This window comes from Petromyzon marinus, chromosome 71, assembly GCF_048934315.1.
Source record: "Petromyzon marinus isolate PM22_M1 ecotype Great Lakes invasive population chromosome 71, UKy_Petmar_22M1.pri1.0, whole genome shotgun sequence".
NCBI lineage: Eukaryota > Metazoa > Chordata > Hyperoartia > Petromyzontiformes > Petromyzontidae > Petromyzon > Petromyzon marinus.
The window spans coordinates 1683066-1701824 of NC_133737.1; the positions used below are offsets into that span (position 1 = coordinate 1683066).

Below are 18759 nucleotides of genomic sequence, written 5' to 3' on the forward strand. Positions count from 1 at the left end.
ATGTTTAAGTACGTATTGTTCCACAAATGCTCTGGTGACCACAAGGGCCGTTTTATCTGGGATGACCACCGCCACTGGGTAGCGCGTGAAATACTCCACCGCCACGAGGATATACCGGTTGCCTCGGTGTAATCGTGGGAATGGCCCCTGTAGGTCGATCCCAACTAGCTGGTTCACCCGTCTGACACGGATCGGACTCAGGGACACCTGATACTGCACCGGTTTCTGCCCACACTGCTGACAAGCGCGGCAGCCCTGTACCCAGGTGGCCACATCTTGTGCCAGTTTGGGCTAGAGATACTGGCCACGCAGGGTCTCCCGAGTGCGCCGTTCCCCATCATGGCCCGCTAGCGGGTGATCATGCACCAACCGTAGCAGCTGGGGCCGCACCTGGGCGGGAACACAGATGCACCCCAGCTGCCCGGCTTCGGTTAGTTCCCGCACCACTCCGTTCTCTACACGCAACCGGGCATACAAACCATTCCAGGGCCCCTGCAGGGCGACCTTTTCCTCCCGCAGGGCTGCCTCCACCGCCGCCAGGTCCGGGTCCCGCCACTGGGCCTGTCTCAGCTGCTCATGATCCAGGCCCGGGAACGCACAGCCGACGTCCTCTTGGATCTGACCGGGTGAGGCGGAGCGGCCCGTCGGGCCCCGGGATGTGGGCCCCGTGCCCGCCGGGCGGTCCACTGGGTCCCTGGCTCCTTCTGCAGGGACCTCCGTGGCACACACGGCACTTTCTCTCAGCGGAGGGGGGTTAGTCTCAGGGCGCTCCATGGGGGCCGTTGCCTGTCGGCAGCGTCCCCCCGTGAAGTACAGGCAGGCCTCCTCCGCCCTCGTCACGGCGCACACCGCGGGTCGCCTTGACAAGGCGTCCGCATTTGCGTGCGTCCGCCCTGCCCTGTACTCGATCTGCAGGTTATACTCCTGCAGCTGCATCAGCCACCGGGCCATCTTCCCCCCACGGTTCCTTGAATGTGAGGAGGAACTGCAGAGCATAATGGTCAGTTCGCACGCGACATTTCCTGCCGTACAGATACGGCCGGAACTGCTTACACGTGAAAATCACGGCATACAGTTCCTGACGGGTCACGCAATAATTCAGCTCGGCCCCGCTCAGGGTCCGGCTAGCGTATGCGATGACCCGCTCTATCCCATCCTGCACCTATGACAACACCGCGCCCAGCCCACTGCTGCAGGCGTCAGTGTCCAAAATAAAATCGGTGGAAAAGTAAGGGAAAGCCAGGGTGGGAGGTATGGGCGAGGTGGTCCTCCGTCCACTGATAGGGGTTCTTAGGGGAACTGAGTTTGGTGAGGGGGCGTGCAATCTCGCCGAATCCCTTCACAAATCGACGACAATAAGTGGCTAGCCCCAAAAACGACCTGATCTCCGTCAGGTTCCTCAGTCTTGGCCATTCCACTACGGCGCGTACCTTCTCCTGGTCGGTGCGCACCCCTGCCTCGCTGACGCGGTGTCCGAGGTACCCAACCTCGCACTGCGCAATATGACACTTACGCGGCTTGAGCTTGAGATGGGCTTCTTGCAGTCGTTGGAACTGTGGTGCCACGACAGCGAAGTCGCTCCGTGGGAGCCGTGCCTGCAACGGGGGTGCTGCGGCAGAGAAGCCACCAGGCTGCCGTCGCAGGGCTTCCCCCACCACCCTCCACGTGAACGCACACACGCACTCACGTAGGGTCTCGTGGGGGGGTCACCTGCCCCTGAGTTTTCACCTGCAGCTCGTGGTTAGCGTGGACGAGAGGGGCACCGCGGCGTATTCGCAAGGTGGTTAGTACAGCCATTTAAATCATGCCACGAGGGGCAGCAGCGAGGGGGGGAGAAGAGACGAGTGGGGGGTCACGGGAGAATGGGGAGACGGGGGGCAGCCACCCCAACAATTCATATTCTTGGTTCTTTCGGTAAATTCACCACGTAGAAGGGAAACAATGAAAACCGCGACTTTTTTCAAATTTTCTTGCTGTGGTTTTCACACCTGATGATGATTGCTTGTGTTGCAGTCGAAACGTCGTGACAATTTTATTGTTTTATATTTTTATTATTTTATTTTTTCCCTATCTTCGTGGTGACTTTACCGAAAGAACCAAAAATACAGTTGAGATGGTTGTGGACTTCAGGAAGAATACAGCCCCACTCACCCCCATTACCCTGTACGACTCCCCAGTCAAACCTGTGGAGTCCTTCCGCTTCCTGGGCACTATTCTCTCCCGAGACCTCAAGTGGGAACTGAACATCAGCCCCCTCACCAAGAGAGCTCAACAGAGGATGTACTTCCTACGGCAGCTGAAGAAATTCAACCTGCCTAAGACAATAATGGTGCACTTCTATACAGCGATCATTGAATCCATCCTCACCTCCTCCATAACCGCTGCTGCCACTGCCAAGGACAAGAGCAGACTGCAGCGTATCATCCACACTCCCATCGCTCCAGAAGGACTCTGACCCAATTCTCCCTCCTGCCCCCCTTATGTCCCCAACGCCCGTTAACCCCCGGGTCATATGACGTCATCCTGAGCATTCAATCGAATCCTCTTGCGGCCATTTTGAGCGCTCTGGCCGTTGTGGGGGGGGGGTCGCGTCATCCCCCCCCCCCTCCTTCCCATTGTCTCTGTGCCTGCATTCTTCGCCGGTGGCTCATCGATAATCCCCTTGCCCCCTCCCACTTAAGTAAACTCTTATCTGCCTGGGGGCTTTCCCTTCCCACCCCACTGTTTACCCTGCCGCTGGGTGCTGGCTGAAGTTCCCATCCCCTGCGTGTTGTGAATGCTTCATCGCGGCCGGCCTGTAAAGCTCTACGCCCCCTTTTTGGGAGGGCCACCATGTAATCCGGTCTGGGGGGCTCAGCCAATTTCCTGGTCCGGGGAAACCGTGGAACGTCCCTGCTAGTGGAGTTCTCGGGTGAAAACCCATCGTACCAGGTGATCCCTCCTCGAGACCCTACGGGGGTGCATGCGAGTGTTTAGTGGGGCATGCATTCATGGGGTGGGTGTGGGGGGGGCACGTGGAGGGGGTAGCGCCGATCGAGCTGCTCCGCTGCGGTGGCACCACACAATCTACCAACCCTCGAGGACCTGCCCACCTCGAGGAGCATGAGGCGAGCGAGGAAGATTTGTGGCCGATTCCTCCCACCCTGGACACTTCTCTGTTCCAGCTACTCAACTCCGACAGAAGGCTGCGGTCCATCAGGACCAAAACCACACGCCACAAAAACAGTTTCTTCCCATCCGCTGCTGGCCTCTTCAACAAGGCCAAGGGCTTACACTGACTTTAACATTTTATCTACAAAATGACACCTTGCCATATTTACACTATGTTACCCTATTTGAATTTTTTGTATTTTTATATTGTATCTTATCACTACTTTATATTCAAAATTTATTCAACATTTTACATACTTTAGCCCCTTAGTGTTAGTTAGACTTTGTACCTTTAGTATAGTTAGACATATACCACTTATTTAAGATTTAAGATTCCTATATGTTGAATGTAAATTCCTTGTCTGTGCGAACTTTCATGGCGAATAAAACCCTTTCTGATTTAAACCCTTTCTGATTAAAGTCATGTAAATAGAAAATAATAATAAAGAAAAAATGTGTTTATTTTTATTATTTAAATTGTCATTTCATTTAAGTTTTTTCTTTAATGAAACATGTTTTTTAATCTACCTGACTTTACCGAAAGAACCAAGAATATTAATTCCTGCAGTCACAAAAGTTTAAAGTCAAAATAGAATGCACCTCCACTAGGCTCGCCTCAATCTGCGTGGAGGCTTGGCCCCCACACACACACAGTGTGTACACACACACTGTGTGTGTGTGTACACACACACAAACTGTGTACACAGTGTGTACGCGTACACGCACACACTGTGTGTGCAACAACTGTGTGCGTACGCACACACAGTGTACAAACACACACAGTTGTTGCTGAGCTCACACATCCAAGGGGTCTCTGATCAAGGGAGGGAGCAATGGAAAATTAATTTAAATCAACTTAAACTCAAACCCCGCTCTGTGACGTCACCACTCAGCATTACCTCATCGGCGTGAAACGCCAGGGGGAGGTGTACCTCGCTAGTGACGTCATGTCACCAAGGTATTCACCCCACCCCGTCCACCGCGCCCTTGAGCGTGGCGTCACCTCTGCCTGGGTCACTTCCCTTATCTGTTCAAGTAGAATCCTTATTTGGACAAAGCTACTCCAAGGGACTGGCGGCTCATTAACATAATATATTCATGAAAGCCGTCGCGAGATTATTGCGACGAGATCGGCACCCACGCCCATCCCTTAACGTATGGGCCAGGCTCATTAACATAATTTATTTAAGTTACAGAGCCGCTCATTGTGGGAGGGGAGTGTTTTGTACCCCGCAAGTGACGTCATGTCAACTCCTGCTGCTGTATGACGTCACGAAATAACAGGAAGCTGCTGCTCCGCCGTGCACTGAAATCCGAGGTGAGAAATTCTCATCGCGGTTGTGGTGGTGGTTGTTGTTGTGGTGGTTGTGGTGGTGGTGGTTGTGGTGGTGGTTGTTTACCGAGGTAGAGCCTCGCTCTCTCTCGTAGGGATGTCAATTGAGTAGCAGCGAGCATGGAAGCGATGTCCAGGTTGGAACTTTACAGCACGGGGCCTAGCCACGCGGGGCCTTGCCTCCTGCCCTCACCTGATCGCGTTTGCTTCAATTCTCTCGCTTAAGTTTAATTTGTCTTCACTCGGCTCGCCACTTTGTCACTTTGTTTTACTTGTTGTGGTTGTTGTGGTGGTTGTTGTTGTGGTGGTGGTTGTTGTGGTGGTGGTTTTGGTGGTGGTGGTTGTTGTGGTTGTTGTGGTGGTTGTTGTGGTTTTGGTGGTGGTGGTTGTGGTGGTGGTTGTGGTGGTGGTTGTTGTGGTGGTGGTTGTTGTGGTGGTGGTTGTTGTGGTTTTGTTGGTGGTGGTTGTGGTGGTTGTTGTGGTGGTGGTTGTGGTGGTTATTGTGGTGGTTGTTGTGGTGGTAGTGGTTGTTGTGGTGGTGGTTGTTGTGGTGGTTTTTGTGGTGGTGGTTGTTGCAGTGGTGGTGGTTGTGGTGGTTGTTCTATTGGTGGTTGTTGTGGTGGTGGTGGTTGTGGTGGTGGTTGTGGTGGTTGTTGTGGTGGCGGTTGTGGTGGTGGTGGTTGTTGTTGTGGTGGTGGTTGTCGTTTACCGAGGTAGAGCCTCGCTCTCTCTCGTAGGGATGTCAATTGAGTAGCAGCGAGTATGGAAGCGATGTCCAGGTTGGAACTTTACAGCACGAGGCCTAGCCACGTGGGGCCTTGCCTCCTGCCCTCGCCTGACCGCGTTTGCTTCAATTCTCTCGCTTAAGTTTAATTTGTCTTCACTCGGCTCGCCACTTTGTCACTTTGTTTTACTTGTTGTGGTGGTTGTTGTGGTTGTGGTGGTGGTTGTGGTGGTGGTTGTGGTGGTGGTGGTTGTGGTGGTGGTTGTTGTGGTTGTTGTTATGGTGGTGGTTGTTGTGGTGGTGGTTGTGGTGGTGGTGGTTGTGGTGGTGGTTGTGGTTTTGGTGGTGGTGGTGGTTGTGGTGGTTGTTGTTGTTGTGGTGGTTGTTGTGGTGGTAGTTGTTTTACTTGTTGTGGTGGTTGTTGTGGTGGTGGTTGTGGTTTTTGTTGTGGTGGTGGTTGTGGTGGTTGTTGTGGTTTTGGTGGTGGTTGTGGTGGTGGTGGTTGTTGTGGTTGTTGCAGTGGTGGTGGTTGTGGTGGTTGTTCTATTGGTGGTGGTTGTGGTGGTGGTTGTTGTGGTGGTGGTGGTTGTGGTGGTTGTTGTGGTTTTGGTGGTGGTTGTTGTGGTGGTGGTTGTTGTGGTTATTGTGGTGGTTGTTGTGGTGGTTGTTGTGGTTGTGGTGGTGGTTGTTGTGGTTGTTGTGGTGGTGTTTGTGGTTGTGGTGGTGTTTGTAGTGGTTGTTGTGGTTGTTGTGGTGGTGGTTGTTGTGGTGGTTGAGGTAGTGGTTGTGGTGGTTGTTGTGGTGGTGGTTTTTGTGGTGGTTGTGGTGGTGGTTGTTGTGGTTATTGTGGTGGTGGTTGTTGTGGTTTTGGTGGTTGTGGTGTTTGTTGTGGTGGTGGTTGTGGTTGTTGTGGTGGTGGTTGTTGTGGTGGTTGTTGTGGTTATTGTGGTGGTGGTTGTTGTGGTGGTTGTGGTGGTTGTTGTGGTAGTGGTTGTTGTGGTGGTGGTTGTTGTGGTGGTTGTGGTTGTTATGGTGGTTGTGGTTGTTATGGTGGTTGTTGCAGTGGTGGTTATGGTGATGGTTGTTGTTGTGGTGGTGGTTGTGGTTGTTGTGGTGGTTGTTGCAGTGGTGGTGGTTGTGGTGGTTGTTCTATTGGTGGTGGTTGTGGTGGTGTTTGTGGTTGTGGTGGTTGTTGTGGTGGTTGTTGTGGTGGTTGTTGTTGTGGTGGTTGTTGTGGTGGTTGTTGTGGTTTTGGTGGTGGTGGTTGTGGTGGTGGTTGTTGTGGTGGTTGTTGTGGTGGTGGTTGTGGTTTTGGTGGTGGTGGTTGTGGTGGTTGTTGTGGTGGTTGTGGTTTTGGTGGTGGTTGTGGTGGTTGTGGTTGTTGTGGTGGTGGTTGTTGTGGTGGTGGTTGTGGTGGTGGTTGTTGTGGTGGTGGTTCTGGTGGTGGTTATTGTGGTGGTGGTTGTGGTGGTTGTTGTGGTGGTGGTTGTGGTTGTTGTGGTGGTTGTTGTGGTGGTGGTTGTTGTGGTTATTGTGGTGGTAGTTGTTGTGGTGGTGGTTGTGGTTATTGTGGTGGTTGTTGTGGTTATTGTGGTGTTGGTTGTGGTGGTGGTTGTTGTTTCATCTGATCGTGTACCACACCAGAGAACACACACAGGAGAGAAACCCTTCAAGTGCAGTGTGTGTGGGAAGGCGTTTGCAGATTCATCTGCTCTTGTACCACACGAGAGAAGACACACGGGAGAGAAACACTTCAAGTGCAGTGTGTGTGGGAAGGCGTTTGCACGTTCATCTACTCTTGTAACACACCAGAGAACACACACAGGAGATAAACCCTTCAAGTGCAGTGTGTGTGGGAAGGTGTTTTCAGATTCATCTACTCTTGTAACACACCAGAGAACTCACACAGGAGATAAACCCTTCAAGTGCAGTGTGTGTGGGAAGGCGTTTTCAAATTCATCTCCTCTTGTAACACACCAGAGAACACACACGGGAGAGAAACCCTTCAAGCGCAGTGTGTGTGGGAAGGCGTTTGCACGTTCATCTACTCTTGTAGAACACCAGAGAACACACACGGGAGAGAAACCCTTCAAGTGCAGTGTGTGTGGGAAGGCGTTTGCAAAGTCATCAAATCTTCATGTACACCAGAGAACACACACGCATCAGAAGATCCACAAGGAGAGGAGTCTGAAATCAGCTTGTGAAAGTCAAAGTACCGCAATGAGCCCATCCTTGATGAAACAAGATACGGAAGAAAATCCCAGCTTGGACACTTTTAAAGGTATCGAGGTGAAATATGAAGAGGTGAAGGTGAAATGTGAAGAAGTGATGGTGAAGAGCGAAGAAGTGAAGGTAAAATGTGAAGTGATGGTGAAGAGCGAAGGAGTGAAGGTAAAATGTGAAGATGAAGATTCAACTCCAAAGTCGGACCTTCACATCAATGGAGGCAACGTGAAGCGGGAGGAGAATTCTGACTGTGAGGCAGAGCGAGGCAACTCCCAGCAGTTTGTGGAAGTGGAGGTGTGGGTGGACTTCCTCCGAGACAATACAAAGTCAAATGGAGACCCGGTAGATGTGTAAGCTTGAGACGATGTCGCTCCAATGGATGCACCTTTGGCACAGGCCTTTAATGATAAGAATGAAGTTGAACACAATTCCTAGGTTCAACCTGCAGGGTAAGAGCGGCCAGTCTTTGTGAACCTGTGGGTTGGGTAGATCTCTAACCAGGAGCGAGAACCAATAAGCTCCCAAGCATTCACTATGTTCTATTAATTCCATTTATATGGTGCTTGCTTAATCGCCTCTGGCAATTCGGAGTTTTGTATCGTATCTCGTTTGAAACACTCGGAAGAGCACCCCCAAGTAGCAGCTGCCCCTGTGTGGCCCTGCACCGGCCTGCATGTGGACAAGAGCCTGTCAGTAGGGAGCGATTGTTGATGTGGCATCTCAGTTGTGGAGTTTGTAGGTAATGTTTAGAATTTGATCAATTTTGACCCAGACGCCAGCATGCAATGGCCTACTCGTTTTGAATTGTGCAATAGTATGTTGTACATACACTGTTAAGCGTATTTTTTACATAGCTTCTTGTTCATGCGATTTAACCTGGTGCAGTATATTTCACTACAGTAATACAATTTTGTTAAAATGACTCTAATTTAGAATGAATACTTGTTTGATTGTGTGCATACATGTAACATTTTGTCTATAAAGGTCAAACATTAAATAAGTGATGTTAGGACAAAGTGTGTGTTTGGAAGTAACCTGTACAGAACTCAGGTGAGACTCATTGTTCTTGTGATACAGGTCAAAGGGTACTTTTGTGTTTTCAGGAAGCATCTCCCTCTGGAGCAACTCATTGTCTTTGAAATAGGGAGCACACTCGGATCATTAATCAGTTACAAGGCATACCACTCAAAAGTTACACGTAGAGGAGATACATTCTCTACAACACGAATTATAATTTTGTATTACGTGTTGACGTAGTTTTTGTCGAATTAGGACGATAAATGGTTCTTGTTGATTAACGTCTGGATGTTCACAACGAAGGGTTGAAGCAAGCCTGACCGCCTACGGCGCCCCTCACAACCATTTACGGCCTTAGGCCAGGAAAGTCACGAAAAAAATTGCACACGAACGACGCCTCCACGCAAGCTCCCGATGCTCCGTTTTGAAGTTTGAAAATGAAACTTTGAATTGTATTATGTTTTGAATTAGATAATTGTATTTCTTAATTAAAAGCTTATTCATTGAAAACGATATTTGGTGTGAATTTTCTCTCGTCGTTAAGTAGATGGCCTTGCCGGGGGTTCGGTTCGATGCGGACTTTCACCTGGTTGGGATCATGGGATCGAAATGAGGCGACACAGAGCTGGCCGTGCGAGAAGACCGCCGTCTGCTGATCGATTCCAACTCGATCGAACGTTTGTCCTTGCGCCTCCGTCGTTCATACAGGGGGCGCGTAGGTTTGCAGCTCCCCCTGCATGAAAACGACGGAACGTGCAGCGTTAGTCACGAAGTTGTGCGTAAGCGCCACAACAAGGCGCTGTAAGCTGACCTGCCACCACGTTCACAGTTCAACAGGGGGCAGCCGAGAGAGAGAGCGAGGTCCGTAGAGGTCGACCAAAGGTTAAACCCCCGCCATCCCCGTGACCGGAGACTAACACCCCTGACCCCCCACCCGTCCCCAAGGCCCCTTAAGATAAGACCTTCCAAAAGGTTCTGGGAGGGGGGGGGTCAAGAGGGGAGTGGAGACCCCGACCTGGGGTTAAAAGCCCAGCCCTCTGGACGGGCCGGGCAGTGTTCACCAACTCAAGCCTGAAGACATCCGAAGACCTGAAGACTGGACCAGCACCCGGGGACCCTCAACCGAGGCTCTTGTTAGAGTCGGGTTGTAGCGGACCGAGGTGGCTCGAACACCCTGGGACCCTCCCCGAGCTCTAGCCAGAGCCGGGTTGTAGCGGACCAGAGGTGAGCTCCCGTACCCTGGCTGGGACGGGTCGTCCAGTCTTCCCTTAACGCCGGGCTAAGGGACCCGTGGGTAGCAGAGCCCGGAGTGTGCAGGCTGCGATAGAAGGGAGGCTGTCACTCGCGTAGGCTATCAAGTGGAAGGGGCCGTACTCCTTCGTGGTACAGTAGTGTGTAGAGCCGAGTTCAAAAGAGTTATAAAAAACGCGTTGCCTCAACCAGACGTCTACGTGTGGTTAGATAAGGACACAACACTTATATAAAAGTATAGCCAGTGGGTTTTCAAAGTACCTTCGTTTTACAGAAATCAATCTCGCGTGAGCCCACCGCATTAAAACAATGCTCAGCTGAGCAGGGATAGCTACGGGGGTGGGGGGTCACCTTATCTTTGTCATGTGCCGTAGCTCACGTGACTTCTGCCGTGACAATGTCTGGATGTTTTCTACCTGCGTGACTTCACTCAAAGAACCAAAGAGTATGAAAGACGTCTTGTCTGCTGATCTTGTTCATATCTATCTACATTGATATCCCACATTGCTTACACGTAGACACCACATACAATGAAATAAATAGAAACTAGAACGACTTCCGGGGATGGGCAAAGATTGAGGAATCTCTTTCAGTGGAGCAAGTTAAGTTTGTTCGATTCAACATCTCTCTGTCCATCTGTGTCTCTGTTCCCCTCTGTGTCTCTCTCTCGCTGACTGTGTCTCTGTCATCTCTGTATCTTTCTGTCTTCCTCTTGTCTGTGTCTGTCCACCTTTCTCTTGTCAGTCTCTGTGTGTGTCTCTATCAGCATCTTTCCAACCGTATTCAACTACTGTCAGTAGCAACATGCGCCAATTCAACTTTCATGGCCCACGACTGCACGCGACTCAAACTTGCTCCGAGTCTCTGTGTGTACGTTGAACTTATTTCGCACCATACGTAGCCAACCATGCTAATCTGTTGGTCTCTGTGTGAGTCTCTGTGTGTATTTGGAACTTCTTTTGCACTGTACGTAGCTGAACCTGCACAGGAGGAGCGGCTGGTATCTGTGGAGCTGTGGGCTGGGTACATCTGTCAGCAGGAGCGAGAGACAATGAAGCTCCCAAGCATTCACTACGTTACCAACATCATATTTGCACTCATAAATCGCTTGCCTAATTGCCTCGGCAACTCAGTGTTTCGTATCGAATCTCATCTCAAACAAGCGAAGGACCCCCCCCCCCCCAAGTGGCAGCTGCCCCTGTGTGGCACAAGGTGGCCCTGCACCGGCCTTCACGTGGACATGAGTCTGTCGGTAGGGGGCGATCATTGAAGCGTCATCTCCATTGTGTAGTTTCTGGATAATGTTTGGAATTACCCCAATTTTGACCGTGACACAAATATGCAATGACCTGCGCGTTGTGAATGATACAACGCTATGTTTTATAGCTGCCGTTAAGCAGACTGCGCATATTTTGGTGAATGTTACTGGGGTAGCCAGGTGTGTCTGTCGGTGTTGAACCTTGAATCTCTGCAATAAATAGAGAATGTGCAACCGTATTCTTGGTTCTTTCGGTAAAGTTACGTAAATAGAAAAAAAATGTGAAAATAATAAATTGATGAAAAAATGCCATTGGTCGACTGACTTAGATGACTGGGCCCCCCACAGTGTGTACACACACTGTGGGGGGCCCAGTCACACACACAGTGTGTGTACACACAGTGCAAACACTGTGTGTGTACGTACACACACACAGTGTACGTACACACACAGTGTACACACATACAGTGTACACACACAGTGTAAACGTACACACAGTGTACACACACACACAGTTGTTGCTGAGCTCACACACCCCAAGGGGTCTCTGATCAAGGGAGGGAGCAAGGGAAAATGAATCTAAATCAACTTAAACTCCAACCCCGCTCTGTGACGTCACCACTCAGCATTACCTCATCGGCGTGAAACGCCAGGGGGAGGTGTACCTTGCTAGTGACGTCATGTCACCAAAGTATCCCACCCGGTCCACTGCGCCATTGAGCGTGACGTCACCTCTGCCTGGGTCACTTCCCTTATCTGTTCAACTAGAATCCTTGTTTGGGCAAAGCTACTCCCGGTGACTGGCAGCTCATTAACATAATATATCCATGAAAGCCGTCCCGAGTTTATTGCGACGAGTTCGGCACCCACGCCCACAGAGCCGCTCATTGTGGGAGGGGAGTGTTTTGTACCCCGCAAGTGACGTCATGTCAACTCCTGCTGCTGCGTGACGTCACGAAGTAACAGGAAGCTGCTGCTCCGCCGTGCACTGAAATCCGAGGTGAGACATTCTCATCGCGGTTGTGGTGGTGGTGGTTGTTGTGGTGGTTGTTGTTGTTGTGGTTGTTGTTGTGGTGGTTGTTGTGGTGGTGGTTGTTGTTTACCGAGGTAGAGCCTCGCTCTCTCTCGTAGGGATGTCAATTGAGTAGCAGCGAGCATGGAAGCGATGTCCAGGTTGGAACTTTACAGCACGGGGCCTAGCCACGCGGGGCCTTGCCTCCTGCCCTCGCCTGATCGCGTTTGCTTCAATTCTCTCGCTTAAGTTTAATTTGTCTTCACTCGGCTCGCCACTTTGTCACTTTGTTTTACTTGTTGTGGTTGTTGTGGTGGTGGTTGTTGTGGTTGTTGTGGTGGTGGTTGTTGTTGTGATGGTGGTTGTGGTGGTGGTTGTCGTGGTGGTTGTTGTGGTGGTTGTTGTGGTGGTTGTTGTGGTGGTGGTTGTGGTGGTGGTTGTTGTGGTGGTGGTTGTTGTGGTGGTTGTGGTGGTTGTGGTGGTGGTTGTTGTGGTGGTGGTGGTTGTTGTGGTGGTTGTGGTTGTTGTAGTGGTGGTTGTTTTGGTGGTGGTGGTTCTGGTGGTGGTTGTGGTTGGTGTGGTGGAGGTTGTGGTTGTTGTGGTGGTTGTTGTGGTGGTTGTTGTGGTGGTTGTTGTGGTGGTTGTTGTGGTGGTGGTTGTTGTAGTGGTTGTGGTGGTTGCTGTGGTCGTGGTTCTGGTAGTGGTTGTTGTGGTGGTGGTTGTTGCGGTGGTTGTTGTGGTGGTGGTTGTTGTGGTGGTTGTAGTGGTGGTGGTTGTGGTGGTTGTGGTGGTGGTTGTTGTGGTGGTGGTTGTTGCGGTGGTTGTTGTGGTGGTGGTTGTTGTGGTGGTGGTTGTGGTGGTGGTTGTTGTGGTGGTGGTTGTGGTGGTTGTGGTGGTTGTTGTGGTGGTGTTTGTTGTGGTGGTTATGGTGGTTGTGGTGGTGGTTGTGGTTGTTGTGGTTGTTGTTGTGGTGGTGTTTGTTGCGGTGGTTGTTGTGTTGGTGGTTGTAGTGGTGGTGGTGGTTGTTGTTTACCGAGGTAGAGCCTCGCTCTCTCTCTCGTAGGGATGTCAATTGAGTAGCAGCGAGCATGGAAGCGATGTCCATGTGAAAGTTTACAGCGCGGGGCCTAGCCACGCGGGTCCTTGCCTCCTGCCCTCGCCTGATTGCGTTTACTTAAATTCTCTCGCTTAAGTTTAATTTGTCTTCACACGGCTCGCCACTTTGTCACTTTGTTTTTCTTTTAAATATTCACGCAGTTTTTATTTCATTCTTTTTTGCCAGGCCCAGCCCGCTTGAGCTGCTGTACCACTTTTGTTTTCAGAAGCGACCTGCCCACAACACAAGGTGAGGCTCATCAACAGCGTGGTGATGTTCACTCTAGACGCGTGGCGGTGTTCACTCTAGACGCGTGGCGGTGTTCCCTCTAGACGCGTGGCGGTGTTCACTCTACTTGGTGGAGTGAGGAAGCATGAATTCTGAGCATGTGAAGGTGGCCAGGCGTGGGTCTGGACACACCACCACCTGTGCACCATGCCAGTGCGTGACAGTGGTGGTGCCAGTGGGGGTGTGGTGGCACGTGCCCCCCCGACGGTCCGATCGAAATCCCTAATTTCGATGGGATCATTGGGGTTTATTAGTAACTAGCTTCACTACCCGGCTTCGCCCGGGACTTGGATTCTTGTCTTGGATTAATTTCAAATTTCATATTCCCTTATATGTGTTGCGGGTTGACGCCACACACTCCATGGTTTTTTCCCCCACCCCCCCAAAATAAAAAAGTAGTTTTTGAATACTTTGTGCATTGTGTCCAGTCTGGAAGCTATCCACATTACAAATTTCAAGTTTGTAGCATGTTGGGAAGTTTGCTGAACATTTCAAACAGACACAAATTCACAATTGTGTGCCGTTGCGTATTCAGTACACGACTTCCCTGATGGCAAACACCTTCAGCGAACACGATGCCGATCACAGGCGTCGAATAAAAAGCATAGGACAAGTCCTTACTAACATCTCCTTACTTACTGACAACTCCTTACTTACTAACAACTCCTTACTTACTAACAACTCTTATCATTTTTCATTGCTGGAGGGCTTGCCTGCCCTACCTGAAAATCCTGGCTCCACCTCTGAGTGTGTGACAGGGTCAAGTTTGTATTTGCAGTAAAGTCTATTAACTCTATTGAACACGGAGGTTATATCAAAATAGTTTATTTTTGTTTTCATCTGGAACTTTTTGTAAGAATGGAGTCAGGAAGTTATCACAGCACACGTGCAGGAGAAGTCAGAACTGTTCATCCCAGCATTCAAGGACATCTGTGCCTGGGTTCACACTTCTAAGTTGCGATTTAACATTCATTTATGAATTTCTGCATAACACAAATAGTATTATTTTCCACACCCTTTGCTATGTCAGCTGAATTTAGTTTTCATAAATATTCCTTTTGATGCCAGACAGCCGAAATTGTGTGCTCGGAGTTCTGGGTTAACATTCATTTTGAAGATACTAGGGCTTCTAGGTACGTTTATAACCATTTTCCCTCTCATTGTGTGCCATAACAGCCCGTGTGATGAATTTGGGACACTTTTTCACTATATCATGAATATATGAATAGGTAAAGACATGTAAGTCACGTGTACCTGTATATTTGCATTCCTCTGTGCATCGATACTGACGTGTAGATGGTGGGGATATTCTTTTTTCTGTCTGCAGCTGTCGCTTCCTCTGCAGAATTTGTCTGATGGAGCAAAGGCACTCGGCGCGGCTCGGTGCAAAAACTCAACAATGCGATCGGTGTGCATACAGCACAGATCGTCCTGACCATTTGACACGGCACCAGAGAACTCACTCAGGAGAGAAACCCTTCAAGTGCAGTGTGTGTGGGAAGGCGTTTGCACATTCATCTACTCTTGTAAAACACCAGAGAACACACACGGGAGAGAAACCCTTCAAGTGCAGTGTGTGTGGGAAGGCGTTTGCAAGTTCATCTGCTCTTGTAAAACACCAGAGAACACACACGGGAGATAAACCCTTCAAGTGCAATGTGTGTGGGAAGGCGTTTGCACAGTTAACGCATCTTCATGTACACCAGAGAACACACACAGGAGAGAAACCCTTCAAGTGCAGTGTGTGTGGGAAGGCGTTTGCACATTCATCTGTTCTTGTAACACACCAGAGCACTCACACAGGAGAGAAACCCTTCAAGTGCAGTGTGTGTGGGATGGCATTTTCAAATTCATCTGCTCTTGTCAAACACCAGAGAACACACACGGGAGAGAAAGCCTTTAAGTGCAGTGTGTGTGGGATGGCGTTTTCAGATTCATCTGCTCTTGTAATACACCAGAGAACACACATGGGAGATAAACCCTTCAAGTGCAGTGTGTGTGGGAAGGCGTTTGCACGTTCAAATACTCTTGTAACACACCAGAGGACTCACACAGGAGAGAAACCCTTCAAGTGCAGTGTGTGTGGGAAGGCGCTTGCACATTCATCTGGTCTTGTAAAACACCAGAGAACACACACGGGAGAGAAAGCCTTTAAGTGCAGTGTGTGTGGGACGGCGTTTTCAGATTCATCTGCTCTTGTAAAACACCAGAGAACACACACGGGAGATAAACCCTTCAAGTGCAGTGTGTGTGGGAAGGCGTTTGCACGTTCAACTACTCTTGTAACACACCAGAGGACTCACACAGGAGAGAAACCCTTCAAGTGCAGTGTGTGTGGGAAGGCGCTTGCACATTCATCTGGTCTTATTAAACACCAGAGAACACACACGGGAGATAAACCCTTCAAGTGCAATGTGTGTGGGAAGGCGTTTGCACAATCATCTACTCTTGTAATACACCAGAGAACTCACACAGGAGAGAAACCCTTCAAGTGCAGTGTGTGTGGGAAGGCGTTTGCACGTTCAACTACTCTTGTAACACACCAGAGCACTCACACAGGAGAGAAACCCTTCAAGGACAGTGTGTGTGGGAAGGCGCTTGCACATTCATCTGGTCTTGTAAAACACCAGAGAACACACACGGGAGATAAACCCTTCAAGTGCAATGTGTGTGGGAAGGCGTTTGCACAATCATCTACTCTTGTAACACACCATAGAACTCACATAGGAGAGAAACCCTTCAAGTGCAGTGTGTGTGGGAAGGCGTTTGCAGTTTCATCAAATCTTCAAAGGCACCAGAGAACACACAAGCATCGGAAGATCCACAAGGAGTGGAGTCTGAAATCAGCTTGTGAAAGTCAAAGTGCCGCAATGAGCCCATCCCTCATGAAACAAGAACTGGAAGAAAATCCCAGCTTGGACACTTTTAAAGGTATCGAGGTGAAATATGAAGAGGTGATGGTGAAATGTGAAGAAGTGATGGTGAAGAGTGAAAAAGTGAGGGTAAAATGTGAAGATGAAGATTCAACTCCAAAACCGGACCTTCGCATCGATGGAGGCAACGTGAAGCAGGAGGAGAGTTCTGACTGTGAGGCAGAGCGAAGCAACTCCCAGCAGTTTGTGGAAGTGGAGGTGTGGGTGGACTTTTTCCAAAACAATACAAAGTCAAATGGAGAACCGTTAGATGTGTAAGCTTGAGACGATGTCGCTCCAATAGATGCACCTTTGTCACAGGCCTTTAATGACAAGAATGTGAAGTTGAACGCTCAATTCCTAGGTGCAACCTGCAGGGTAAGAGCGGCCAGTCTTTGTGGACCTGTGGGTGGGGTAGATCTCTAACTAGGAGCGAGAGCCAATAATCTCCTAAGCATTCACTAGGTTCTAATAATTCCATTTATATCGTGCTTGCTTAATCGACGCTGGCAATTCGGAGTTTTGTGTCGTATCTCGTTTCAAACACTCGAAGAGCACCCCCAAGTAGCAGCTGCTCCTGTGTGGCACAAGGTGGTGGCCCTGCACTGGCCTGCATGTGGACAAGAGCCTGTCAGTAGGGGGCGATGGTTGATGTGGCGTCTTATTTGTGGAGTTTGTAGGTAATGTTTAGAATTTGATACATTTTGACCCAGACGCCAGCATGCAATGTCCTACTCGTTTTGAATGGCGCAAGAGTATGTTGTACATACACTGTTAAGCAGACGGTGCGTATTTTTAAAAATACGATGTAACCTGATGCAGCATATTTCAGTGCAGTAATAAAATTTTGTTAAAATTACTCAATAATTTAGAATGAATACTTGTCTGATTTTGTCTATAAGGGTCAAACATTGAATAAGTGATGTTAGGACAAAGTGTGTGTTTTGGAAGTAACCTGTACAGGTAACTCGGTTGAGACTCACTGTTCTTGTGATACAGGGCAAAGGGTTTTTTTGTGTTTTCAGGAAGCATCTCCCTCTGGAGCAACTCATTCTTTGAAATAGGGAGCACACTCGGATCATTCATCAGCTACAAGGCATACGACTCAAAAGTTACACGTAGAGGAGAAACATTCTCTACAACACTAATTATAATTTTGTTTTACGTGTTGACGTAGATTTTGTCGAATAAGGACGAGAAATGGTCCTTGCTTATTAACGTCTGGATGTCCATAACTATCGGTTGAAGCAGCCCGGCTGCTCTTGAGACGCTGTACACCAATAAGGGTCCACAGGTGGCTTGCACTGACTCAATAATGCACTCCCATAAGGCTGTGCTAGTTATAGTTTGTGTAAAACATTCCTTTGTTTTGTGGAGAGATCGATAAATGAAAGATGTGTCTGCTGATCTGCGTCATACCAAGGAAGTAATTTAAGAGACTACATTTGAAATGCATTTTAGGTACAGATTTGTATTCGGTTACAAGGCAGCGCACATGTAGTAGATACATTCTCCACAACAACACTCATGAGAATTTTGCATGACGTCTTATATGTTGGTGAACTAGGACAAGAAATGGTCCTTCCTGATTAACGTCTGGATGTTCACAACCAAGGGTTGAAGCAAGCCTGACCGCCTGCGGTGCCCCTCAACCATTTACAGCCTAGGGCCAGGAAAGTCACGAAAAAAATTGCACACGAACGACGCCTCCGCGCAAGCTCCCGATGCTCTGTTTTGAAGTTTTAAAATGAAACAGTTTTAATTTGATTGTTTTGAATTTGATAATTGTATTTCTTCATTAAAAGCTTCTCATTTTACATCTGGAAGACTTATTTGAAAACGACATTTGGTATGAATTTTCTGTCGTGGTTAAGTAGATGGCCTTGCTGGGAGTTCGGTTCGATGCGGACTTTCACCTGGTTTGGGATCGCGGGATCGAGATGAGGCGACACAGAGCTGGCCGTGCGAGAAGACCGACGTCTGCAGATCGATTCCAACGCGATCGAACGTCTGTCCTTGTGCCTCCGTCGTTCATGCAGGGGGCGCGTAGGTTTGCAGCGCCCCCTGCATGAAAACGACGTAACGTGCAGCGTTAGTCACGAAGTTGTGCGTAAGCGCCATAACAAGGCGCTGTCAGCTGACCTGCCACCACGTTCACGGGTCAACAGGGGGCAGCCGAGAGAGAGTGAGGTGTGTACGGGTCGACCAAAGTAAACCCCCGCCCCCACCCCCGTGACCCGAGAATAACATCCCTGACCCCCCACCCGTCTCTAAGGCCCCTTAAGATAAGACCTTCCAGAAGGTTCTGGGAGGGGGGGTTGGTGGTTCAGGAGGGGAGGGGTGACCCCGACCTGGGGTTAAAAGCCCGGCCCCCTGGACCGGCCGGGCAGTGTTCACCAACTCAAGCCTGAAGACATCCGAAGACCTGAAGACTGGACCAGCACCCAGGGACCCTCAACCGAGGCTCTTGTTAGAGCCGGGTTGTAGCGGAC

General features: G+C 49.7%; 3 protein-coding genes across 3 annotated transcripts in view; 2 read left to right on the forward strand and 1 right to left on the reverse strand.

The window, feature by feature from the left end:
* Positions 1-18759, reverse strand: part of LOC116957256 (uncharacterized) — a 631244-nt gene that overhangs the window by 380758 nt on the left and 231727 nt on the right. The window lies entirely within an intron of this gene.
* LOC142906807 (uncharacterized) lies at positions 6615-8960 on the forward strand (the record flags this gene model as incomplete). Its single annotated transcript, XM_076055353.1, has 1 exon — positions 6615-8960. A coding segment is annotated over one exon (1173 nt), but the record flags the coding sequence as incomplete, so codon positions are not given.
* On the forward strand, positions 14271-18084 carry LOC142906823 (uncharacterized). The gene is made up of 2 exons (XM_076055411.1): positions 14271-17274; positions 17466-18084. Exon 1 carries the CDS (start codon positions 14711-14713, stop codon positions 16544-16546), a length of 1836 nt encoding a protein of 611 aa, XP_075911526.1. The 5' UTR covers positions 14271-14710; the 3' UTR covers positions 16547-17274; positions 17466-18084.

Coding starts and splice junctions, on each gene's coding strand:
- LOC142906823 (XM_076055411.1), top strand. CDS start 14,711: ATGGAGCAAAGGCACTCGGCGCGGCTCGGTGCAAAAACTCAACAATGC.